Here is a 26,347-nt window from a genome sequence, read left to right on the forward strand (position 1 = left end):
CCCATGGATCGTACACACTTTGATATGCATTTGGGGACTGTTTGGGACTGAAATAGTGCTTGGTAGTTGTGACCTTGGCCATGGTAATGTACTTATAGGTTTACATGAAGAGCCTGAAGATGCTTATGCGGTCTATGTCTCCTAACTATGCTCTCTGGTTGATCATTCTTCATGAATGGTTTGGGCTGATGTCGGAGCCTAGTCCTTGTGACTTTTCCCATCTTGGTTGCAGCCCGTGCATATTCTTGACAGCTTATGCCCTATGTCACTGCTTGATTACGGGCCTTCCTCATGGCAGGATCTTATGTCTTGGATGGGTGTTATGTACTTGGTTGCCTTATGATGGATGTTTGGCTTCATGCTCAACTACTTTGGAGTGTGACATCACTATGCAATTATGGATCCTGGATGCCTTTTGGATTGTGCCACTTGGACCTTGGATATGCTCAAGCATTATGCCTATCTAGACTTGGACCCTAGGATGTCTTGGATGTATTGTAGCAGTTGCTCCCTTATCATCTTACCTTTCCCGTCTAATAGGAGCTATGTCTTGGCACACCTAGCTTGGATTGCAAATTGATTTTATGGGCTTTATGGTTTGGTTGTAGATGAGCTTGGATGATGAGACTATGGGCTTCTCCCAGTTGTCTATGCTCTTATTGTCTTTGACATATGGATGCTTGTATAACTTTGGCACTTGGCAGGATATTTGGACACAACCCATGCATTTTTTATTAACTTTGGGGATGCCTATGTGCTATGTCCTCTTTTTTCACTACCTATTGTAGGCCTATTGCTCTCTTGCAGGTCTAAGAGGGTCACTTACATGCTTGGATGCTTGTTACGTGCTGCATGCGCCTGCCTATATGTAGTGCTTACCTATGTGGGCTGATTTGATTTGGGTAATGCCTTAGATCCGATTACGATCTTGCCAGCCTATTGTCAGTGACAGTGATATGCCTCTTTTTTATGGCTTGAGTCTTTGCTCATTTGGTTATGCTTATGGCAATTCTCCAAGGGCCCTGCGAGACATGCCTTGCATGCCAGTTTATGCCTATTGGGGGTATGCTCTTTTGACGAAGGTGGCTATGTCAAACATGAGTATGCATGATGGCATGCCTTGGCCAATTGTTCGGTTTTATTCTGACTTGTTTGCTAGTGGGAGCTTATGTCTCCTTGCTCGGTTGCCTACACTTGGTTATGTTGCGGTTTGCTTAACTTACACGCTTATGCATTCCTATTGAGGGCTATGACTTGGATGTGGCAGTTTATTACCTACAGTTGGTGTGCAACATCCCGCCTTGGTTGTTTTCCAGGCCTTCCTGGACTTGGTTGGCTAACCAAGAGAGGACTGGAAAAAGAAGATTTTGATGGTGGCAGATGCGGGTTGGTTGGAGAGTGGATGTCTATCTGAAATGTGGCTCACTAGCAGAAGTATGGGAGCTACAAGTTAGAGATGTGGTTTTATGGAATGCAGTCATTGCAGGATATACTGAACAAGGGAATGATACTGAAGCATGGAACTGCTTACGACAAATGCAACTTGAAGGTGTGTTTGCAGATGGTGTTTCAGGCTTTGCTGAACATGGGTTTGATTTCAAGATATGCTAACCATGACTTTGATTTGGAGACAAATCAAGAAGATGCATCTGCATACTTGTTTGCTGATGGTGTTTCAGGCTTTGTTGAACATGGCTTTGATTTCAAGATATGCTGACCATAGCTTTGATTTGGAGACAAATCAAGAAGATGCATCTGCATACTTGTTTGCTGATGGTGTTTCAGGCTTTGCTGAACATGGCTTTATGGTAGATATGTAATGCTAGTGGAGACAAATCAAGAAGAGGCTTCTACATACTTGTTTGCTGATGACAGACATGTATGCATGTGCTAGCAAGTGGTTGGATGCAAACAGCTCTGACCTGTTGTTTAGCATACTTGACTATATATAGACAGCCCCTTTGAACAGTGCAATTAGCTCTCAATTTCAATTTTGCTCACTTTTTCCTTTATGTTGTGCTCTTGGTATTAGGTATTTGCATCCTTGTTTCCATCATGGTATCAGAGCTTACCAAAAGGTGGACTATCACTATTTGTGGGAGCGGAGTGTTGCATTCTAGACCTGTGTATTTCGTGACAGAAGTCTTTTGGGCTAGTCTTGTTTTCTTCTATAGTAGCTTTTAGCACTTCCCAAGTGTGTGGCTCCTTTTCGTGGCAGCAAATTGTAGTATTTTTGAAGTCTACAGTCTTTCCTAGTTTGTGGTAGTCCCTTTCAAGGTGTTTGACAACCACCCATCCCGTTTGAGGTTAACTTAGAGTAATCCAACACAAACGACTGCTATAGCAGTCAATAAGTGATGTTGTAGTTTGCAACATTCTCTTTCTATATGGCTGCTTCTCTTCTTACCATTTTCTCTCACATCTGCTAGCTATTTATTTTCCTGAGAAGTATTGCATGTAAGGTTCACTACAGCATTCAATTACCTCTTTTTGCTGAAAACATGTGTTTTTAAGCAAAATCTGCAAATTTCTCCCTCTATGAAGATCCCTTCCCCATTGATTCAGTATCAAATGGATGGATGACAGGTATTCTATTTGCAAGACATCCACCAAGCTCCATTGGACGATGCACTAACATTGGAACATGCTTACATACAAAATCATGGATCCACAGAATGATGTAGGAGCCCTCCAATAGTGAGGGATTGCAAATCAACAGCCATAACTGTCCTCATTAATATTATTTTGGGGGTTCTCTTCAACAAGTAAATAGAAAATTGCCAAGTTCGTTGAGTTCATTGAGCTGACAATGCTGATATGGTTTGATACCAGCATCCAATTAAGGGACTTGGTACGAATGTGATTCTAGTCCAGACTAAAACATGCTAAGTGCATAGGTGGCATGTCAGACATGAGTATGCATGATGGCATGCCTTTTGGACCCTGCTGGATTGTTTTGTCATACCAATGTGAAAAGCAAGCACTTGAAAATTTGGATGTTATATGCTTGTTTGGAAAGAATATTCAGGAAATAGGCACCGAACTAATATCTCTCTCTCTCTCTCTGTGTCTCTCCAGCTTTTGTAACTAAATAGGTTCTCTCCCTCTTGCTCTCCTTGGCTCCCACAAGAGTCTACCCTAACCACAATTACAATAGTTTGACCAGCACCAAATTACAGCAATGGAATACAAACTATTAATGAGATGATTTGCATAAAACCACGAATCATTAACAACATACTGCATATAGGTTCTAATCACCAAACTAAGAAGAAACTACCTAGGCAGCAGGAACAAGAATAGATTAAGCACATCAAATTGATACAAATTTTATATTTTTGGTAAGTTAATAGTCCTGGCTATACATTAGCTATCAATAGCAATCAGTATTTGGATGCAGTAATGTTTTCCAACACATGGCCATTTGAAAAAGACAAAGTAAGGTGTTGCTCATCATCTCCTCTTCATCTAGACTTGGTCCCATGGCAGAAGAGGTGACTGTGCATGGGAAGGTGTGGTCAACATAGACTAATTGCACAACCCTCCCAATGAGTTGGGCATGGGAACAATCAGGGGTGTGCCTTCGGGATAGTGGAAGTAAGGCATGGCATGTGTGGCAAGCCAATGTAACTAAAGGGTCCAACAACAATGTCTTGCTCTGCAGCAATGAGGGCAATAAATACGATGCCTATTTGGAAACCGCACACAACTTCTCCCTCTTTGGTGCTTGCGTCTCAAAACACCGGTCATACGTGCATGCTTGCCAGGTTCACATAATGTGTCATTGATATCTTGTGCACTTGTATATGTTGCTTTCTTTCCATGCCCTAGTCTTCTTTGTGTGACATTTGCATGTACTTGCCCTATGCCCCCCCTAATGGGCATGTCAATTTCTTTTGGAGCCATTTGATTCAAAATATTATCTCTTGATACTTGTAGTTGTTGAAGGGTTTCCTCCTTCACTTCTCTTGTACATGTTGGAAGGCCATCTTCAATCTTTCTAAGTATCCTATTCAAATCGGCAATGCAAGTACTTATGTCCCCATCAATACAAATCTCTTGACATGGATCAATTGGATCATCACACTCCAACATTTTGCATTATAGGCATGCCTTCCAAGGCACATACATTTTCTATGATGGGTAAAATGGAGTGAAGTTGTGGAAAGTATTCTTTCAATATAAAGCGAATGCCATATAAATGCTTGCATTCTGAAGACCCACCTGGGCATTTGCAATAGTTGGATTGCAAACTCACATTGTACCATTGAGAGGGTGTAGAAGTACTTTGTATTTTGAATAACATTGAAAGCTCATTCATGACTTGAAGAGTTGATTGGTCTTTCTTATACCTTTGTAATATCATCTCCTCTGCAGCCAATCTAGAGATGTGGCTCTTGCTTGTACCATATATACTAAAACGAGCCGAGTCCACTACAAAAGGAAAACTTGAAAAATTTAATTGCACGGTCGTTGAATAGTCAAAAAGAGGAATAGGGGATCAACATTTACTTATTTCTTGATTTTTTTTGAAAATTTCAAGTAATGTTCCTCCCATACGAGTCCCTGTATGAGAGTCCCCCACAAGGGCACAAAGCAAGTCTAAAATGGACCTATTTATTCTTGCATCCAAGAGAGTATATTTCACATATTGCCACAGCCTCTCAACCAAATTTGTTGTATCCACATTTCCATGTTGGAAGAGACGACCAAACCTAGGCCATCTTCTTCGCCATATGCAAGTCTTTGCACACCATCCATTGGACATGTAGCGTTGCACATTCAAATGGGAGAAGAATTGTTGCAATAACCCTTGATATTTCACATCGAATTCCGCCTCTGTAGAAGCATGCATCAAACTCGTCATTGAGCTATACATAACATCTATCATGCCTTCTAGAACCTATACAAGCATGCCATAACAAAGATATCATTGCTTCATTATGAGAGAGATCAATTCCATACCAAAAACAAAACTTGTATGATATTAAAATCACAAAGTCATACCTGTGGAAGTAAGTTCTCCACCCATGCTTTTTTGACATGAAACCAACATAAGAGAACATGGCAAGAAGTTTGCACTTGGCATCCTTGTTGATCTTTCACGAAGCAATGTGGATCTTCACTAACGACTTTTGAGAATGCTTCAAGCTCTTGTGAACATTTGTCAATAACAATGGCTTTAGGACAAACATCATTCATTTTAGAGAATACTATCTTTAGTGTTAGTTCCAAAGCCAGTCTCTCTTGACTTGTGCCAGGGTCATTTGTACATAACATAAGCCAAATAGGAATCCCATTACCATCTTGGTTTGGTAGAACAACGGCATAAAATGGAAGGCCAAATACATTAGTTTTGAAAGTGCTATCAAGTGCCCATGTATTATGTGGGGAGAAGCGAACAACCATTTCTAACATCCATTTATCTTGAATGATGAGAATGAATAGCCTATCCTTTTCATCTGATGCATTTGGAGCATAAGGTTGTACATACAACACCTTAACAAATGCATATGCAAGTATCTTATAGTGAGCACATTGGATATTTGTGATAACAATCTTTCTTGCATACAAAGTGTTTATGATAACCCTAAATTGTATACATAAACCTTGTTTTGTGCCCTCAATTTTAAAGCCTCCACATATATTGCCGTCCAATCATCACTCGAGAGCTTTTCTATTCACAAAAAAAGGTTGTGACATTAATGTATGATTCACAAACATAGAAACATTTGTAGACAAATATGCTATTTGGAATTCACCTTAGTTGCGCATTTGATGTGACAATATTTGAACTTCCTTCGGGATCATTAAAAATCGAAAGGTTACCCAATCCAACAGTGTAGAGTTTTGTATATGAAAATTTTCCTTGGAAACTAACATCTTTGCGAAATGACGACATATGCCCATATCAAAGAAGTCATCTATGCAACATTGAATGACTCTCGGATGCACATGTAAGTGATATAGGTCCGCATGTGTACCAAGAATATGCCCATCATGAGTTGCCCATAATAAAATGGTCACTTCATCCACACCATCAATGTACTCTACATGTACTTTGAATGGACAACCACGCTTTTTTAATTTCCTCAATCTTTGGATATTATCTCCCTTTTGTTCAATCCTTCCACCTCAATGGCATACATACTCAACAACTGTCTTGAGCATGGCATTGTTCTTTGAGGTGCAGAGTAAAACCAATTTGACTTTGTGCTTGATGATTATATCAATCGAGATCTCCTCTACATGGGTCCTATTTGTCAAAGTTGTTTTGCATGGTTGTATTTTGTTGTCCTTCTTAGCACAAGGCAAAAAATGAGAGGTACCATAGGTGATTTTCTTGTTGTCATTTTTACAATCGCATGCATTCACTATCTCACAACATAAGGAATAAGAATACTATGCTTTCTCATGTCAGTGCACCATTCTAGCTTGATTGCATTGATTGTGGCAGTAACACCTTGATGATGTCCATCTAGGCCATGGCGATGAATCGTTTGAACAATATCTTCCCAACCTTCGATGTAAGCAATCTTTATAAAAGGTGACGATTTCAAGCATAATTGATTGCTACCATCCTTATTTTACACCAAGCACATGTCATCCCTCATTCGTCTCCACCTTTTCAAATCAAGCAAGCCTCTTGTATCATGTGCTTTCAAGGTCTCTACTGTTATTGCCATGATACCTTGAATATCAAGCTCCGTGAGCTTGTAGCTTTCCCTGTCAAATGTGAAATATTTAGGTGACATAGAGAAATGGACTCAACGAACCATGGGTTGCTACATTAGGCCTTTGACCACCACATTGTAAAATCTTTGCAACATCCTGATCATCGCTCGATGGATTGCTATTATCATGTTTGGAGTATTCTTTGAATTCAAAGTCTCTAACAATTCCTCCATTATGGTCTATCATCTAGCAAAGTAGATATGAAACAAGTGCATTGCAATGAGCAAGCATCTCCCATCAATCCAAACCAGTAGCAAAATCACAAAATACCATGCTGTAAGAACTTGTGCATCTCAATCTTTCTTCAATAAGTGCATAAATTATAAATCATTTAGGCTCACCTTATTACTTTGTATTCAACCTTCCAACCCGTCCAAATTTGCAGAAACTCGAATGAAATCATTTTGCGAGCTCTTTTGCCCGAAACTATCCCACAAACATCTGTCCTAGTTTACCATTTTGTCCTAGGACCCGAAATTTTTAAGGACTAAAAGTGTAGCACCTATAAAACCAATGGACTAATAGGCTAAATAAAGCCAAATTGCATCAATAGCTCTTAATATAACCCATTCCACGACCTATCTCGAAAAACGGAAAGGAACGTCCAATTTTCTGACCTAATTTATTTTCCGGACCTAGTTTACTGTTTTGGCCTAATTTACTCTGGCTGGGTGATAAAACGTGCAGACGCCCGTTTCAACATCCCAGATCTCTTCGAAACACGTGTCACGTGATGCCTTTTCGACCTTGGATCCCAACTCTCCCCTTCATTAAATACTCGTGCGATATAGTCTTGAAGGGGGCGGACGCGCGCTACAAATCAGCCGCAGCTGGGTTAATGCAGTTTCGAGGCTGGTTTGCTTAGGGAAGATGGCACAGCGTCGGAAACTGTACGCAGCTCTGTGTGGCTTTGTGAAGGGCACGACCCGTCCTTCTCTCTCTCCACCAGCAGCTCGGCATGGAAGATCAACCTCTCCCTTTTCTCCGGTAAGATGCTGGTGTCTGATCCTCCCACTCTTTTTTTTTTTGCTGCTGTCGAAGGCCAAATGCTTCTTTTCTGGAGCACTTACAGAGTGGCAATGCAGAAAATGCCATTTCCTCCGCCTCAACATAGCCGATTTTTCTCCGCCTTCGGTATGAATACTTTCCAGGTAAGCCAATTCTTATTGTTGTTATCATCATTGTCCATGAATGCGATGATAAACTTACTCTCTTCACACGTTATTCTTTATTGTTACTATCATCATTATCCATGAATGCGATGACGAATTCTATCTTTTCAACAGTTGAAATAACATGTTCCCGAATGTAAGAGTTGAAATAACATGTGGACGTACTTAGGAAGGGCTTACGATTAATTACGTTTTCACGAACAACTGGATGTCTGTTCTCAATGGAATTGTTAGATTCAGGAAGAGAGAACAAAGGAATTTTCTGAGATCAGCTTCAAAATTCAGGATCACTTTGGTTATGTAATAGGGCACAGACGCCACAAAGTTAGAAGGGAAATGAATCACGTATCATTGATGTTGAAAGATTTTGTAATCGCTCCTAATAATACTTTCCGTGAACCATGATAATAGCACGAGAATATGGTGATTAAAGTATAAGGCCTTGGGTGACAACAGCTCAAGTTAATATATCGTAAACAAAGCAATCATTAATTTCCTGCACATATTGGTGGCAGAGATACCTTGTCCATGGCATTATGAGTTTGAGGCAATAAGAATTTTATAAATGTTTACCCTCATATGGGTTAGTTATGTGAATACATGAACTGTAAGAATTTGAACTCATAGCACCATGAGTGAGAATCCTAGGGCTAACTGAGTGTATGAATTGACATGACTAACAAAAGAATGCTTAGAGAATGGAGTGAAATGACACTAAATTGAGTAAGTGAGTGATACAAATGATATGATAGTTGGAGCTGAAGTGGAGGCCCTAAGCAAGGGTGGAAGAAATCACACAAGCATTAAAGAGTTGATGTTTAGGCCTATGGGTGCTAACGAGAGAGTTGATGATGCCACAAATTAGTAGGATAAGTGTGTTAGGCTTAGATGGGTCCTAGATGGAGGGACCAGTTGATACTTGAATGCCAAAGTACAAAAAGAATCTACATTTGGGTGTTAATCAAATGTACAACAATGGAGGCTACAATCTAGAGAATTTGCAGCAATTTGGTAGACTACAAATGGTATGATAGCTAGGCTCAAGTGAAGGCTTAAAGCAGAGTTGGAAGAAATGACACAAGCCATTAAGCCTTGAGGTGTGGGGCTATGGGATGTTGGAGGACTCCATGATGCCACAAATTAATGGGATGAGTGTATTGGACTTGATAGATTTGGGACACAACTAGCATGTAGTCGAATGTAGCAAGAATTTGCGTTTTGGGTGTTTGATTAGGTGTGTAATAGTGGAGGGCTACAAACTAGAGAGTCAACAACAGTCTGGAGGAGTTTTGATGGTATGATAGCTAGAGTTGAAGCAAAGGTTTGAAGTAGAGGTAGAAGAGACCACACAAGCCTTTAAGACTCGAGATCCACGGTTATGCAGTGCTAAAGGAATTGTTGATGATGCCATGAATTAGCAAGACAAGTGTATTGGACTTGTGAAAGTGTCAAAGTGCACCAAGAGTCTATTTTTTGGGTACCAAAAAGGTGCACAACAATAGAGGTGAAACTTACGAGTGCGATGGAAGTTGGAACATAAACAGAAAGAGAAGAGAAAGGTAGAGATGAGATGAATGCAAGAGTTTGAGGAACTTTTTCCTCAATGAAATGCACAAGAGCATCATTAGGAGAGCGAATAACAATTGGCCCCATGGGTCTAGGTATCTATAATGTCTACTCTTGGAGTTGATGGTCTTTGGTCAGGTGGAGTGGGTTAGCGGCCATATGCTAGCATCTTTGGAAGAAAGGTCCACAATTCTGTTGAAATCCAACATTAGCATACAAAGCATGATAAGGAAGTGTCCTTAGAGCTCATCAATATGCAACCTGATGGCCAAAGCATTCGTAGTTTGTGCATACTCGATTGGGTCTAGGGTACTCTGATGGTCCCCTCAGCAATGTACACATTCAACGTACTAACGACAGGCTCTTGGTTGCTTTATGGTTTCCATGAATTTAGAGAGGTCAAGCTACTAGTTCTTAAAGGCAACTAAGATATCTTGTATCATACTGAGCTTTGCACTGCTCTTGTTGGTGGGTTGGGGGTCTTGAGTTCTTGTCCCGTCCTTGTCTCCACTCCTCTTGTAGACATCCATGACACATGTCTGATTTGATCGTATGACCTCTATGTTGCTTGAGCATGAGGTGTCTTTGTGCTTGCAAGGGAGGTTACTGTGAAGGAAAGTCATAGGATTGTATGTACTCATACCATATTAGAGAGATAGTAGGGGTTGTGGGGAGAAACACTAAGTGTGTATAGCAAACTTTGAGAGAAGAAAAACTTAGAAGAAGAAGATGAATGACAAATCACTGAATCATGCTCAATGAATCAAGTTGATACAATGGAGTCGAAGCTCGAAGATGATTGCATTGTCTTGCTGATTAGGTGGTAGTATTGAAAGGAAACTTGCACTGTAGAGGGAGTGAAACGTAGTCCTCTTGGGAGTAGGTTATAAAAGGTAATGGTGAATGATGAAGGGAGGGACAATGAGTTGTAGAGGGAGCGAAATGTAGTCCTTAGGGGCCGTTGGAGATGAGGAAGGAGATAACCAGCTGTAGACTTGTACTTTGGAAGGTGAAAATCAGCAAGATGGCTTGCTAGATGATCAAATGCAACCTGAGAAGTACTAAGAATTGCAAAATGCAAATTGTGGAATATAGTCGATGTTTGTTGGAGCCGTTGCCAAAGCTAGGAAGGGTGGAGTCTACAAAATGCAGCCCCAATATTGACGCTAGGTGATGGAGGATGATGCCAAGGGAAGAGGATGCCTTCAAACAACAAAATACAGTCTAGAGACTAATGCTAGGTGAAGGAAAGCTGATGCCAACAAGGGGGAGAGGTTGCTAGGCAGCTAGGGAGTGATGGGCAGCTGGACAATGAAGACTAAAATCAAAATGCTTCTTGCAAGAGGAGAACAGGGTGCTTGATAGTAGGGAAGCACGGGCCACAAAATGCAATGTCCTCCTCGTGGGGTGTAAGCAATAGTGGAGAGATTGGAGAGGAGGGTGGTACCCCAATTCTCTTGGGCGGCGTGCTCTAAAGTCTCTTGGGTGGCACTGTGGCTATATAGAAAAAAACATTTCTTGGGGTTGTAAATGGAAACCAAAATAGCAATGAAGTAAAATAAATGTATTGAATGACCGGGTTTCTCAACACCCCCTCTTAGGCCCAAAAAGGAGCGAAATAGAGGAGTGAGAGTGAATATCAATCGTGGAATCAGTGTTCCATCTATGAGGTAACATGTAGTGAAGAATAGTAGACATGATGAGCTGATAGAATGTGAAACTCAACCTTGGGAGAGAAGCCACAAGCTTCGTTACTCCATGTTGGAAGGTATATGAAGGCCTAGCCACCAAGCCAATACTATAATGTCGAAAGCTCTGAACTAGGAAGAACTTGTAGATCATGAGTATCATTGGAAATCAATGGGAAGGGGAATCAAGGGGTGAGATGGCATGGAGATGTCAATCATCCCAAGAAGGTAAAGGGTTGTTGACAATGTGTGTGAAGCACCGCAAGATGAGTAGGGACCCCCCTTTGAAGTGAAAGGAATGGGATTCCCCTCTAAAGTAGTAGGAGGATGAGCCCCCTCTGAACCCCCCTTAGCGAAGAAGGTGCCACCGACAGTGCCAAAGAAGGTATTTGGAGCTCCAATGGAATGGAAGCTAGGTAGCTTTCAGAGGTGGCCTCTCAAATCTGAGTAGAGAAGGGAGTAGAGGGAGGGGTATCACACAGAATCTTCTGGATGCCCACATTGGAGTTGGTGTCCGTGGAGCAATACAAGGGATGTGAGGTAATAGATAACTTGTGAGGAGCCATGGATGGGCAACAACCACTATCTCTTAGTGGAGTGGATTGGAGAGCTGAAGGAGAGGGAGTCGAACAACCGTTGCCTCTTAACAGAGCGGGATGACAAGACGGTACGCAACCACCACTTTCTCGTGGTGGAGCGGATGGTAGAATCAGTGGCCGAGAAAGCCACTGCACCTGAAGATGGGTGGGGGAAACTTGTGTAGCGCATTGCGGCAGTCTCCAAGAGGGCTTATTGCTATGAGGGGTCCGAGAGCCTTCATTTGCTCACAAGGACTTACTGCGCATTGGATGCATCTTATTGCCTAGAGCATAAAGACCTGAGAGCCGATATAGAATGATCTTTGTGGCCTAGAAAGGTGAGGTGGTACAATGAGTGTCAGGAGGTAGACACATATACTTTGGTGGGGTAGGGAGCAAAGGTTGAAGTCGACAATCTTCATTCTTGCCCGCAGGAGGTGCACCTAGTGGTCGGTCCTTCTATCTATGTACATGCCATAGCACCGGTGTGGCAAACCTGTAAAGAGAGGGTAGGAGGGAGAAAAAGATAAGGGTATCTCCCAATGGTGAGGCAGAATATAGGGGGAAAAGGTGGAGGTGATACTAAACCCATAACCTATCTTTTCCTTCTCCGATGAAGAGGATCTTTAGCTCTCTAAGCAAGCACCTTTGCTCTGATACCATATCAAGGAAAGTGACAGGACAGTATGCACTCGTACCATATCAGAGAGAGTGGGGTTTGCAGGGAGAAACACAGGGTGTATGGCAAACATTGAGAGAAGAAAAACTTAAAAGAAGAAGATGAATGATGAATCATTGAATCATGCTCAATGAATCAAGCTGATACAATGGAGCCGAAGCTCAAAGATAATTGCATTGTCATGGCTGATTAGGTGGTAGTATTTGAAGGAAACTTGCATTGCAGAGGGAGTGAAACATAGTCCTCCAGGCAATAGGGAATAGAAGGTAATGCCAAATGATGGAGGGAGGAGGGAGGGACAGCCACTTGTAGAGGGAGTGAAAATAGTAGGGTGGTCAGCTGCAAATAGTAGATCATCAGCTTTAGATGCGTACTTTGGAAGGTGAAAATTAGTAGGGCCACCAACTAGATAATCAAATGCATCCCCAGAAGCACCAACAATTGCAAAATGCAAACTATAGAGTGTGGTCAATCTCCAATCGGAGTTGTTGTTGAAGCCAGGAAGGGTGGAGATTGCAAAACACAACCCCAACATTGACACTAGGTGATGGAGGATGATGCCAAGGGAAGAGGATGCCTCCAGACAGCAAAACATAGTGGACTGATGCCAGGTGAAGTAAAGTTGACACCAACAAGGGAGAGAGATTGTTGGGCAGCTAGGGAGTGATAGGCATTTGGACAATGAAGATTGCAGCCAAAATGCAACCTCCAAGAGGAGAAACAAGGTGCTTGATAGCAGGGAAGCATGGGCCATGAACTGCAGTGTCCTCATGGGGTATGAGCAGCCATGGAGAGGTTGGAGAGGAGAAGAATGTGGGAGAGAATGACTGAGAGTGTTGGGATGAATAAATGTTTGGAGTGTAAAATGGGTGGAGTTAGTGCTGTATTTATAGGCATAGACTATCTTGATTGGCGCCCCAACTCTCTCGGGTGGCACCCACTCAAGTCTCTCAGGTTGTGCCTAGACACTAACTAATGATATAGAAAAAGCCATTTTTGGTGTTGTAAATGGAAACCAAAATAGGAATAAAGCAAAAGAAATGTATTGAATGATTGGGTTCTCAACAATTTGTTGAGAAACCAAGTCATTCGGTACATTTCCCCTACTTCATTCCTATTTTGGTTCCCATTTAGAGCCCTTTATTTGGATCATTATTTAGTGTCAGGTGACCACCTAGGAGAGTTAGGGCACCATCCAAGAGGCTTTGGTGGGTGCCACTTGAGAGAGTTGGGGCATCACTCAAGATAGTTTGTGCCTATAAATTTGGCATTGACTTCCCTCATTCTTCATCCCACACATTCATTCCTTTTGACACTCTGTCACTCTCTTCCATATTCTTCTCTCCTTTCTCCATCCTCTCCACTGCCGTTCACACCCCGCAAGGAGGACATTATTGTTCGTGGTTTTTGCATCCATCTCTACTTGGCATTTTGCAACCTACGTCATTTGCTGTCAGCCTCCCCACTTGGTGTCATCATGAGCTTCATTTGCAGCAGATTCAGGCCATTTACAGCAGGTTGCACCCTCTTTATCAGCCCTACATCAGATACCTGCGTTTTTGTGTTTTCTTCACTCTTGAAGGGCTGCTAGTCTGCAGCCAATATACTTCTTGTTTTGACATAGTATCAAAGCTAGAGGTGTTCAGAGAGCTAAGAAGATCCTCTACATCGGAGAAAATAAAGATAGTTTGTGGGAGCGGCAAAATCTTTTGATTGCCCCATTTCCGTTGTATCATCAAGAGTCATCCTTATCTTCTTCTCCCTCCCACCCTTTCTTTTCCAACTTGACACTTTGGTGCTATGGCTTCTCTTGATGGACAATCCATTGGGTGCTCCTACTGCAACAAGAACGGCCATACCATTGAAGATTGTCGACTTCAACCTTTGCTCCCCACACTAGCGGCGTATGCGTCTACCACCAGGCACTTCTTATGCCACATCTCCCTTTTGGGCCATAGAGATCATTTTGCATCGGCTATTAGAGTATTATGCTTAAGGCAATTAAACGCATTCGATGTGCTCTAAGTCATTACGAACAAAAAAGAGGATTATTAGGTGCCACGACCTCCTGGAGATTGCCGCAACTCGCTACGGTGGCTTCCCCCACCTATTTTTAGGTCCGATGGCTTCCACGGCCACGATATGTAGTTTATTGTTTGCTCCATTGAGAGACAATGATTGTTGTGCACCGTCGTCTCGTTAGTCCACTTGTTCAAGAGACAAAGGCTGCTTGACTCCTTCCACTCCTTCGGCTCCATAGTTTGCTCCACTTAGAGACGGTGACTATTGTCCACCCTTGGTTCCTTAGGAACTGCCTATTTCCTCACCTCATCTTGCTCCATGGATAGAGACTCTGATGCGGGCATCGAGGAGATTTTGTGTGATAGCCCTCTCTCCACTCCCTTTTCTACTTAGGTTTGAGTGGCCACCTTGGGGGAGCAACCTAGTTGTTGTTCCATTGGAGTCCCACCTACCTTCTTCGGCCTCGCCAATGGCATTTTCTTCATCTTTAGATGTTTTAGAGGCTATGATTGATGAGTTTCTTGATTCCTTATCTCTCTTCAAGGGGCATTCAATGAGGGATTCAAAAGGGGCTCATCTTCCTTCTTCGGAGGGGGATCCCATTCGTTTGGCTTCAGAGGGGGTCCTTTCTCATCCTATGGTTCTTCACACACCTTGTCGACAACCCTTCACGTTGTTAGGGTGGTTGATATCTCTATGCCACATTACCCATTTTCTCATCTATCTACTCATCCTTTTTTTTAAACCATTGACACCCAAGATCTACTGGTTCTTCCTTGTTTGGGGCTTTGGATATTTTAGCCATGGCTTGGTGGCTAGGCTTGCATATACCTTCTAGAATGGAGTAATAGAGCTTGTCTTGAGGTTGATATTTAGGTTCTATTAGCTCATCATGTCTATTGTTCTTCACTACATGTTACCTCCCTTGCACTCCTCTTTTTTGCTCCTTTTTGGGCCTGAGAGGGGGTGTTGAGAAACCAAGTCATTCAGTGCACTTCCCATACATTCCTATTTTGGTTTCCATTTACAACCCTCAAAAGGCTTTATTTGGATCATTATCTGCTACCCAAGAGAGTTGGAGCACCTCTCGATAGACTTCAATGGTTGCCACTTGAGAGAGCTAGGGCACCACTTGAGACAGTATGTGCCTATAAATATGGCATTGACTTCCCTAATTCTTCATCCCACACATTCATTTCTGCAAACACGCACTCTTCCATATTCTTCTCTCCTTTCTCCATCCTCTCCATTGCCGTTCACACCCCAGGAGGAGGACATTATGGTTCGTGGCTTCTACATCCATCTCCACTTGGCATTTTGCAGCCTACTTCATTTGGTGTCAACCCTCCTCACATGGTGTCATCATCAGACTTCGTTCGCAGCAGATTCAGACCTTTTACAGGAGGTTATACCCTCTTTATCAGCGCTACATGAGGTACCTGCGTTTTTGTGTTTTCTTCACTCATGAAGAGCTGCCCAACAATCGCTTGTTTGCGGCCACTTATACAGAGAGATCTTCATGAGATATTCTTGTGTTTTCTTCTCCAGTTGGCTGCCTAGCAATTGCCTTGATAGCAACCATGATCTCAGAGAGATTTCAATATATCCTTCATCTCTGAGCTCTTGAGGACTGCATTTTGCTCCCTCTACGTTGGCTGTCCTTTCTGTCACCCTTCAGCATTTACCTTCGATATCCTATGTAATGTCTCCCCCCCAAAATTTTTTTCAATCTTTTTTCTCTCTCCCTCTCTCTTCCCCTGTCGTGTGCATGGCGGAGAGAGAGAGAGAGAGAGAGAGAGAGAGAGAGAGAGAGAGAGAGAGAGAGAGAAGTGGAAGAAGGGGGGGCATGCAGCCCCCCAGATGGCGGCGGACAGCTGCGCCCCCCCCTTATGAAGCCTCCCCCCCCGGTATGCATAGTCCCCCCCCCCACCCCCCCGTTAGAGACAGGCAGCCCCCCCTTGCGGCCGTGACTGTGAGAGCGCCCCTCCCTTGATCGTCAGTCCGCTGCAGCTCCGTGAGAAGAGGTGAAGAGAAGGAGAGAGAGAAGGGAGAAGAAGAGAAGGGGAAGAAGGAAGAGGGAGAGAGAGGAGGAGAAGAAGGAGAAGAAGAGGGAGAGAGAGGAGAGGAAGGAGAAGAAGACGTAGGAGGAGAGGGAGAGAGGAAGAAGGAGAAGAAAGAGAGGAGAGGAAGGAGGAGAGAAAGAAGGAGAAGAAAGAGAGGAGAGGAAGGAGAAGAGGAGGAAGGAGAAGAAGAGGGAGAGAGAGAGAGAGGGAGAGAGAGAGGTAAGGAGAAGAGGAAAAAGGAGAGGAGAGGGAGAAAAGGAGAGAGAGAGAGAGAGAGAGAGAGAGAGAGAGAGAGGGGGAAGGAGAAGAAGAAAAAGGAGAGAGGGAGAGAAGAAGAGGAGGAGAGAGAAGGAAGGAGAAGAGGAGGAAAAGAAGAAGGAAAGGAAGAGGAGGGGGAGAGAATAAGAGAAGAAGAGAAAAGAAGAAGAAGAGAAGTAGTGAGAGAGGAGAGGAAGAAGAGAAGAATAAGAAGAGAAGAAGTAGAAGAATAAGAGGAGAGGGAGAGAAGAAGAGGAGAGGAAGAAGAGAGAGGGAGTAGAGGAAGAGAAGAAGAGAAAAGAAGAAGAAGAGAAGTAGTGAGAGAGAAGGAGAAGAAGAAGAGAAGTAGTGAGAGAGAAGGAGAAGAAGAAGAGAAGAAGGAGAAGAAGAAGTAGAAGAGGAAGAGGAGAGAGAAAAGAAGAGGAAAAAAAGGGGGAGAGAGAGAGAGAGAGAGAGAAAGAAAGAGAGGGAGTGAGAGTTGGTGTGTAGCCTCTAGGAGTCGCGTTCGTGAAGCCAGCTTTCGGCAAAGGATCCCCTGCTCGCGACCTTTCCCTCTCGAACCGGTCATCTTGAAGGCCGCTAAGGCCCGGACTATCCAAACCCCAAGTAGAAATGACTCCCAAGAAGAAAATCGCGGGAAGTGTAGATGCCAAAGCTACCGTTGGTACCAGTAATGCGGGAGAGGCGAGCGGAGGGACCAACGCAATAAACGCCCCTACGAACACGAATCAAACCCAGGTTCTTTAAGCTTTGTAATTAATTACGTTTTATTTCTCGTGAAAGAAATGAAGGGGCTAGCTACGTGCATGGAACACGGACGAGTCTTAGGCGCTAGGTTGCATGCGCGAAATGGTAGAGTATAGAGTTCGCATAAGTTTATATGCATGAAATGATAGCTTTTACACACATAAAATTATAAGGTTTTAGCATTATTTCACATAAAATAATAGCTTTTAAACCAGTTCAGTGCATGAATAATCATTTAGAATTCATGCTTCGCGATCATGACTAAAAGAAACATATGAAATGATAGTTTCCGCTCATAGGATGCAATTGCATTGATGGATAGAAACCTAGACCTTCATGAGATTCGGTGCATTAGGAATAAGTATAATTGCCTACGAATTGTTTTATCGATCATGCTGTGGACTATCGCAAATGGATATGCTCCTAGCTTAATTGAAGTTGGTGACCTAACCCTAAATGGATTGTTGACCCAAGTTATGCTTGGTTGTTTGAAAAGGTTGTAAAACCCTTGAGCGAGTGTTTTGATACATCCAAGTTAAATTCTGATTATGCATGCAATGGGATTGGGATGCCTTGAAGCAAGAGGTTGTGCATTCAACTGTTTGTTAATTTGGTTTTGGATGTTAACCCAAGTGGGGTGTGTTTGATGATTGCATGGCCGTGTCTGAGATGAATGATTGCCATGGAAACAAAAGGGATGTTTTTCCTAGTGATTGTTTTTTTAGCTGGGTGCTTCAGCTGTGGTTGATTTCCTAAAGGGATAATTAAGGAAGAATGGCGCTAGCTACCCCTCGCGAACCGCTAAACCCTATCCAAGGGGATTGTGAATCCGCACCGGGAATGTGGACCGAACCCGCTGCGAGAGGTCTCTCCGTGGAAATTACTTGGCGTAGGAGGACGCTTGGGTGCCAGTGGGGGCTCTGGCCGTAAATTCCAATGCCTCTGGGCCCTACACAAGTGTTTTACGTGACTCGAGATGGGATCTCGAGGCCTTGATACTAGTTACAAGGCGGAATCTTGGTAGGATAAACCTTCGGGTTTTGTTGCCAGGAGACGGAAGGATTTTTCTGCGGAGGCAGAAAGGAACACTTAATTGTCCTGTATGGGCGGGAGACAAACATTAATCTGAAGATAAGTTAAGAAAGTGTTTGATCTTGTTTTATCTTGTCTTCGTGCCTGTGCCCTAAATTACGTAAAGGAACCTGTGACTAACGGGATTAATTAAGGAAGCTGCTTTTGTGTCAAACATAACGTGGTAGGTAATTAGATAACTAAAACAACCCCCGAGGGAAGCATGGTGGATGTGACCAATGGGTCTATCCTACGGAAGGGTGGTCTCGGTAGCCGAGAGCTTTCCTCAAAGAAAATGTTAACGAGAAATGTTAGGAAAAAGTCGGTCTATGATCTTAGACAATGTTGGCTAGGAATCCGAACTTCAAGTCAATCCTAGTGGGAACGGCCGGATAAGTTCCGTTGCGGGGCAGACTCGAGAGACCCTAGTTGGCAAACCCCGTGTCATTCCTTGGGAGTGTCGGGCGGCGTCTTCTAGATATATCTCTTAATGGATTGCTAAGACGTGTCTCGCGATTTGAGGAGCGGGCACGTTACATCCTACTACAGAAGAACTGCGTTTCGCTCCCTTCACATGCAGATTCCCTACAGGTGTTACGGCCTGTTTTAGACAGGATAGTGCAGTTATCTTTAGATCTTTGGCTTTGTTGATTCACTTAGCATGATTAGTGATTCGTCATTCATCATCATCTTCTTCTTTTGTGTTTTTTGGGTTTCTCTTCTCTCCCAATGTTTGTCATACACACTCAGTGTTTCCCCTTGGAAACGTTATTGGCTCTCTAGTTTGCTTTCACGGCAGCCATATTTTGACAACATCTCAGTTTGGCGAGTAGGATACTTTTGCTGCTTGCAAGAGGGGGTGATAGGTAGAAGAAAATTCAATGCTACCATTGCATTAAGAAAGGGCATTTGTGGAGATATGCTAGGGTTTGCAAAAGAAAACACCAAGTGTATGGCCACAATTGAAACGTGATGAACTCAAACACCAATGCAAAAACTCAAATTGAGGATAATTTGATAATGAATGAATAAATGAATGAAAATGTACAAAATCTCAAGGGACGAGTTTTCTAACAACCAATGCTCTCGTAGGAGTGGGCCAAGGAAGATGTCGATGTGTGTTGTCCATCGAAGATGGATCCGGAGTGCAGTAACCACCGGTCAAAGTAGAGACTGATGAAGAAAACTTCTGAAATCATAAAAACGACCCGGTGCAAATGCAAATGCAGATCAAGCTAATGTTGAAAAGTGTTCCAGAATAAAAACGACTTGGTGCAAATGCAAATGCAGATCAAGCTCATGTTGAAAAGTGCTCTAGACAGTGAACAAGAACAAGGCAACTTATGGGGATGAAAATACAGCAATCGCCCAAGTCCTAATGATTAGGGCTGTAGCTTGGAATACTGGAACAAGGGTTGCAATAGTTGAGTAGAGGGCTAGAGTGTTAGGTTAAGAGTCATCAACATGCACACACTCACATACACTCACAATTAACAAGTGAACAAGAAGAGAGGGGAGCGTTGGAAGGTCACATCCACTATGTGAGAATGATAATGAAAGAGGTACTAAGTACCACAGACTTTGATAGGTGCTCACATGGGGAAAAAACCCTTCTCTAGCTAGAAGGTAAAAAGTGCTCGTGGACAAGGAAAGAGGTACTAAGTACCACGAACTTTGATAGGTATTCACATGGGGAAAGAACCCTTCTCTAGCTAGAAGGTAAAAAGTGCCCGTGGACAAGGGAGTGTTCACACGAGGACTATGGAGGAACGTGATAAGTGTAACAAACCTGAGTGAGTGAATGATGTGAATGCATACAAGAATAGGTAGATCAATCCCCTAATGGTATCAAGCCTAGAGTCTTGAAAGGCTTCAAGCTTCTCTCTAGAGAGAGCTTTTGTAAACACATGCAAAGTTGTCTTGTGTAGGGACATAAACCAAGTCAATTTCCCCTGCATGGAGCCTCCGTCTAACATAATGATAATGCACCTCAATGTGCTTAGTGTGAGCATGAAAAACTGGATTCCTTGCAATTGCCATGGCACTTTGACTATCAATATATATAGGAGTGGGTGACTATTGTCCCGCACTAAGATCAACCAAAAGGCATCCAAGCCATACACATTCCAATGTAGCTGTAACTGTTGCCATGTATTTTGCCTCACAGCTAGATATGGTCAGTGTAGATTGCTTCTTGCTCAGCCAAGGAATACATGAATCACCAAGCGTGAAACAATTACCACTAGTGGACACCCACATGTCAAAACAACCAGTCCAATAATTGTTTGTGAATGTATGTAAGCAAAGAGAAGTGCCTATAGGATAGAAAAGGCCCAGCTTTTGAGTGTTGTTAAGATAGTGAAAGGCACATTCGATAGATTGCTTGCCTATGTGTAGTACTAGGCTTGTGGGTAAATCGTGCTAACTAAGAGACCCCAAACTGAATATCCGGCCGTGTATTACACAAATAAAATAAAGAGCCAATAGCCTGTTGATAAAGAGAAGCACCAAAATATATCTTATATCTTGAAGTGTAAACCTATGGCCTATCTCAATTGGAGTAGAGATAGACTTACAGCCTTGCATCTTAAAATACTCAAGGAGCTGTTCAATGTACTTAGATTGTTGCAAAATAATGCCCCCCTCAATTGTTGGAAATTGTATTCCAAGATAGTAGTGCAAGTGGCTAAGATTTGTGACATCAGATGCATGCTGCAATTCAGCCTTTAAGGCTGCAATCTGTTTCTTATGAGGTCCAATTGACAGAGGTTATCTCCATCTTTGTGGACATAAACTGTGCTTTTAGTGTGTGAGTCACTAAAGGCAATAGCAATCAAATATGCATGTATCTTTTCCTACCATGCTCTAGGTGCCTGCTTCAAACCATAGAGGGCCTTATGCAAGTTGCTTTTTGAACCTTTTTGAACAAAGCCAGGAGGTTGTGTGATATAAACATCCTCATGAAGATCACCATTCAGAAAAGCAGTCTTCATATCCGACTGGTTGACATGCCAATCAAAATGGGCAGCCAAAGCAATGACCCTACGAAATGGTGGTCATATGTGAAGTGGGTGCATTGTGCAAATGTCCCATCATAGTCAATCCCACGTTGTGGGGCATACCCTTTGGTAAGAAGATGTGCCTTGTAGTGATCAATGCTACCATTAGATATGTGTTTCAATTTGTAAACCCGCTTTGTGACCATAGCACGCTTTTCATCATGCAAGTTGCACAACTCCCATGTGTCATTTTTATGAATAGAGTCCAACTTTGATAGCATAGCTGCCATCCGATGCTCATCCTCTAAAGTTTCATGTAAAGAAATAGGTTCCTTGTTGCATGCACATGTTGCAAGTGCTTGCACAACCAAGTTACAAATGTCTCGAGAGAGCTTTAGGCGTGGAAGGCCCTCAACCATCTGTCGACGTGACAACTCATGAAGAGAGTTGTATTTGAGATTTCCTAAGCGAAAATACCAAAGATGCACAGTGTCCATAGGCTCGTGTGTGGTGGCTAAAGCTTGGAAATGGTGAAACTCAGAGCCCTTAGCTATTAGCTTGGAAAGGAACTAGATTATATGGTACATGCCACTAGGCTGTATCTTACTGTGAGCAATCACTAAATTAGTTTGAGAGTCAAGGATCTCAATTGTGGTCATTGTAAAGAAAAAGCACATATTGATCATCATATAAGTGTCGATGATCAGAACAATAATAATAAGGATGTGTGTCCTCCTTGCCGTTCTTGCCCTTCTCCCAAGAACGGCAAGGTAGCGCATTTCTTTGACGTCCTCGAAAAAGCCATCGTCTGGGCTTTCCGCCAATACCTTGCACCAGATAAGCCTCTCCATTACCTCTCTGGGAATTACGCTCTCGTCGACGAAACAGGACTCTGCCCTGACCTCCCTGTCATCGGTTTTCTTCCAGTTAGTCAATCAGCTTTAAATCTTAAATTACAGCTTTGATTCTGGACAGATTTGACAAGGAGTTTCAGAAATTTCCCCATTTGGGAAAAGGGGCGAGTTTTAGACATTTTCCCATGTGGTGAAAGGGGCAGGCTTTCTTTTGTTTTCCCTCTCTAGTGTTCAGCATCGTGAGCTTTGCGAGGGAGGGATCACACATCTAAGTAGCTGCGGTTGGAAATGCTCGTTCCAATTGGCAAAGTTGTTGAATGGATAACAAGTTTACCCCAAGCTGGGGAACATAGTATACATCATCTAGCGTAGCGAGATCTGTGTCCTAGTCAGTAATAAAACTTATGCGACCGTGAGCTTGAATGTTGATTGAGGATTTGTTTTCAAATGCAGACTATCTCGATTGCAAGGGCTTAGGAGATAAAAATATTCGAGATGGGGGTCATATGAATTGCTCCATTCTCCACAATCCAATGAGTAGCTGAAGTATTCAACTATGATGAGTGGGACTTTGTAGAAACCTCGTCGAGAGGCAACTTGTAGATATGGACAAGACTTGTATCCTCAAATGTCTCTAAGGAGAGATGTGGGTTTATATTCTAGTCAAACATGGCCTCTAGCGTTGAGAATGATGTAGACTGTGATGGTTGACTAGTGGCAGTGTGGGTTTGGCCTTGCCATTGCCCTGTGAGGGTTGCTACCATCTTGCCTCCCCTTGTGGGGGGTTGCCCGACTCGGGGATTGGGCTGTGAGTCTTACGCTTTAGCTTTGGGTGTTGTGCCTCTTGCCTTTGATTGACACCCGTCGCGTCAAAGTGGTTGGCCTTCTGACAATGGTGACAATACTTGTTTTTCTTATGTAGATTTTGCCACCAAGTTTTAGAGAGGACTAGGAGTTCCTTGGTGTCTCACTAGCTTGGTTTTGAGTTTTGCTTTTGGGTTTGATTTGAGTTTGGATTTTGCTTGCCCTTTCCTGCCCCCTTTGTGGAGGTCATGTTATGAAACTGATCGAACAGTTGAGAGCATAACCCAGATATCTCGGACATGCCATCTTGATTGATGACATTTGTATTGATCCCAATAAGGACCTATTCTGAGGATCATAAGGCAAGTAAGATCGTTTTTGGGATTCTTTTGGAAGTTCATTAAGGACTATACTCATATTGCCGAACCCTTAATATGTTTGCTTAAGGGTATCTGAAGCAAGAAAATGCATGTTAGTTCGCTAGTTGTTTGGACCGATAAGCTCGATCAATGTTTTCAACCATTAAAACTGGTGTTTACTACTATAGTAATATTGTAGATTATCCATGTGAATAAACCTCTTGAGATTCAAATCAAACTATGGAGGATATGTTGCGTGTATATGCCTCTCGCAAACATTTTAATTGGGAGTGTTACCTTAGATTGAGTTTACTCATAATAGTGCTAGGCATTCGGCTAGTGGGTATAGCCTATTTATGCTTATGTACAGTTATGAGCCGAAACTACTGATTGCTGTCAAGATCAAGGGGTTGAAAATACAGTTCATGGTTGACTTTTCGCATAATATATAGGAAGTGTTGACGATGTGAGGGAAAGCATTAAAACGGCCTAGGATTGTGCCACATTTTATGCTAACCAACATCATACTTCTTGAGAGCTCCAGGAGAGCATGTGGATTTACCCTTAAGTCCTTAAGGACTTTGATTCAATGACTATTGGCAAGTGCTATAAGGTATCTTTGAGGTGTTATGACCCTTTCCAGATTGCCAAGAAGATAAGTAGCATATCCTATGAGCTTGACTTACTCCCATCCTTTGTTCCACGTGAATTGTTTAAAATAACAACTAGGATAAGGCGAATTGATAGTTCCATTTGAGGAAATCCAGTGGCTCGAGGACATTACTTGATATATTCCACTCGAACCCAAATTATTTCTTGACCTTAGGACTATACAATCCTGTTAGATTGTTTATCGTGAATTCTTGGTCAAGTGGAAGAACTGCCCGAAGCGGAGGCTATTTGGGAGTCGGTTGAGTTGTTTTCCTGACTTTGTTCCTAAAGATATTGTTGAGGACAGCATTCATTCATAAGGGGGGGTGTTCCTCCTTGGAAATTTGGATGGGGGCTAGTAGCATTAGTCATAGTGATCATGAAGTGACTTAGTGCGAATGCACTAAGGGCACTTTGGGATTAGGGCAGCTAAGTCCTATTTATAAGGCTCAAGGTCCTATTGTCATATTGTTGTGTGATCACTACTTTTGTTCTCTTGGCCCATTGGCCAATGTGTCTATACACCAGGATGGTGTGTGTTGGTGTTATGAAATGCCATTTCTTGGATGTGGTCATGACTTGGAGTGCTGCTAGCTCCTTGGCTCGGTGGTGAGGCCGTTTGGCTCTACAATTGGGAGGTGAGTTTGATGTCCAATCCCCATATGGTCGTGGATATAGCTTGTGTCATGTCTTGTGTGTAGATTGGATCCTAGGTGGGCGTTTTATAAAGGCTAGTAGATGGAATATTGTCCTCCAAATTAAGACCATAATGCCTCAATAGATCCTCCATAGGAGTAGCTGGAGAAAGCACTAGAGGATACTAAGATCGATTGCTCTTAGGTAGTGTGAATTAGTACCTGATGTATAGTATAATCAAGAACAAACCAATCAATCCATGATAGCCTGAGGTAACTCTTTAGAAGAGCACTAGCTTTGATACCATATGGAGATATGCTAGGGTTTGCAAAAGAAAACAGTGTGTATGAACACACAACTGAAACACAACGAACAAAGTAATGCAAAAACACAAAAGTGTAAAATGAAGATAACTGAATAATGAATGAAAATGTATAGAATGTTCAAGGGGAGAGTTGTCCAACAGTCCATGGCTCTCGTGGGAGTGGGCTGAGGGAGGGGTCAATGTGTGTCATAAATCGTTGAGAATTGTTGAGGGATTGTGAGAGAAAGCTGTAGAGAGAGAAATTTCCCAATTTTATTGCCAAAAAGTGTATGTACCAGCTGCTGCCCTGATCTGGGACGACAAAAATGCTGTTGCATGCTGATCTATGGGTCCAAGGTGGTTGTCGCTTGCCCCAAATTTAAGTCGCCTGATGCTGATCATCTCTTGGGAGCACTCCCATACTATAAAAGCCTCTCTTATCTGGTTGGGAATGCACATGAACCATCGGCGCCTGCTGTAGCTGCCCCCTCCCCCCCGGTCCCTTTTCCCTTTTTCGTAATGGGACTGTGTGTGTGTGCGCGCGCACCCCACAATGCACTGACTATTGGGAATCGCCCTCAGCCAGCCCCCTAACACTCCTCACCTAGTTTGCATGGGTAGTTTTGACAAGTAGCAGCCTTCTAATTGCATTTTCCAGCATTAATTTTATTTTCTGAAAATTAATTAATTATCAATTTGACCTAGCCCAAGCATTGGCTAGTGCCCATTCCCAATCAATGGTCTGAAAATTAATTAATTATCCCTGTGTGTGTGTGCACGCGCCACAATGCACTGACTATTTGGAATCACCCTCAGCCAGCCCCCTAACACTCCTCACCCAGTTTGCATGGGTAGTTTTGACAAGTAGCAGCCTTCTAATTGCATTTTCCAGCATTAATTAATTAATTTTCTGAAAATTAATTAATTATCAATTTGACCCAGCACAAGCACTGGCTAGTACCCATTCCCAATCAATGGTTTGAAAATTAATTAATTATCCATTTGACCTTGCCTAAGTATTGGCTAATGCCCATTCCCAATCAATGTGCCAACCACCATAGGACATTTAATTGTCCCTACATTAATTGGTCTAGGATTGGCATTAGTTGTTTAATTAATGCCTAGTCCCCCAATTTCACTGCTGGACATTTAATGACCTAA

At 42.7% G+C, this 26,347-nt stretch overlaps 1 protein-coding gene and 1 pseudogene across 1 annotated transcript in view; one reads left to right on the forward strand and one right to left on the reverse strand.

Moving 5' to 3' along the window:
• Positions 1-3,359: 3,359 nt before the first annotated feature.
• Positions 3,360-4,095, reverse strand: LOC148016075 (uncharacterized; annotated as a pseudogene).
• A 3,424-nt stretch (positions 4,096-7,519) lies between these two features.
• The window catches only part of COX15 (cytochrome c oxidase 15), a 28,535-nt gene continuing 9,707 nt past the window's right edge, over positions 7,520-26,347 (forward strand). The window contains exons 1-2 of the mRNA XM_087664059.1: positions 7,520-7,722; positions 7,821-7,886. Of these exons, the coding sequence (XP_087520185.1) occupies positions 7,606-7,722; positions 7,821-7,886 (183 nt within the window). The 5' untranslated portion in view covers positions 7,520-7,605. The remainder of the gene's footprint in view (positions 7,723-7,820; positions 7,887-26,347) is intronic.

The sequence above is a fragment of the Lygodium microphyllum genome, chromosome 23 (assembly GCF_053477565.2).
Source record: "Lygodium microphyllum isolate KBCC chromosome 23, Lygodium_microphyllum_v1.1.10, whole genome shotgun sequence".
Taxonomy (NCBI): Eukaryota; Viridiplantae; Streptophyta; class Polypodiopsida; order Schizaeales; family Lygodiaceae; genus Lygodium; species Lygodium microphyllum.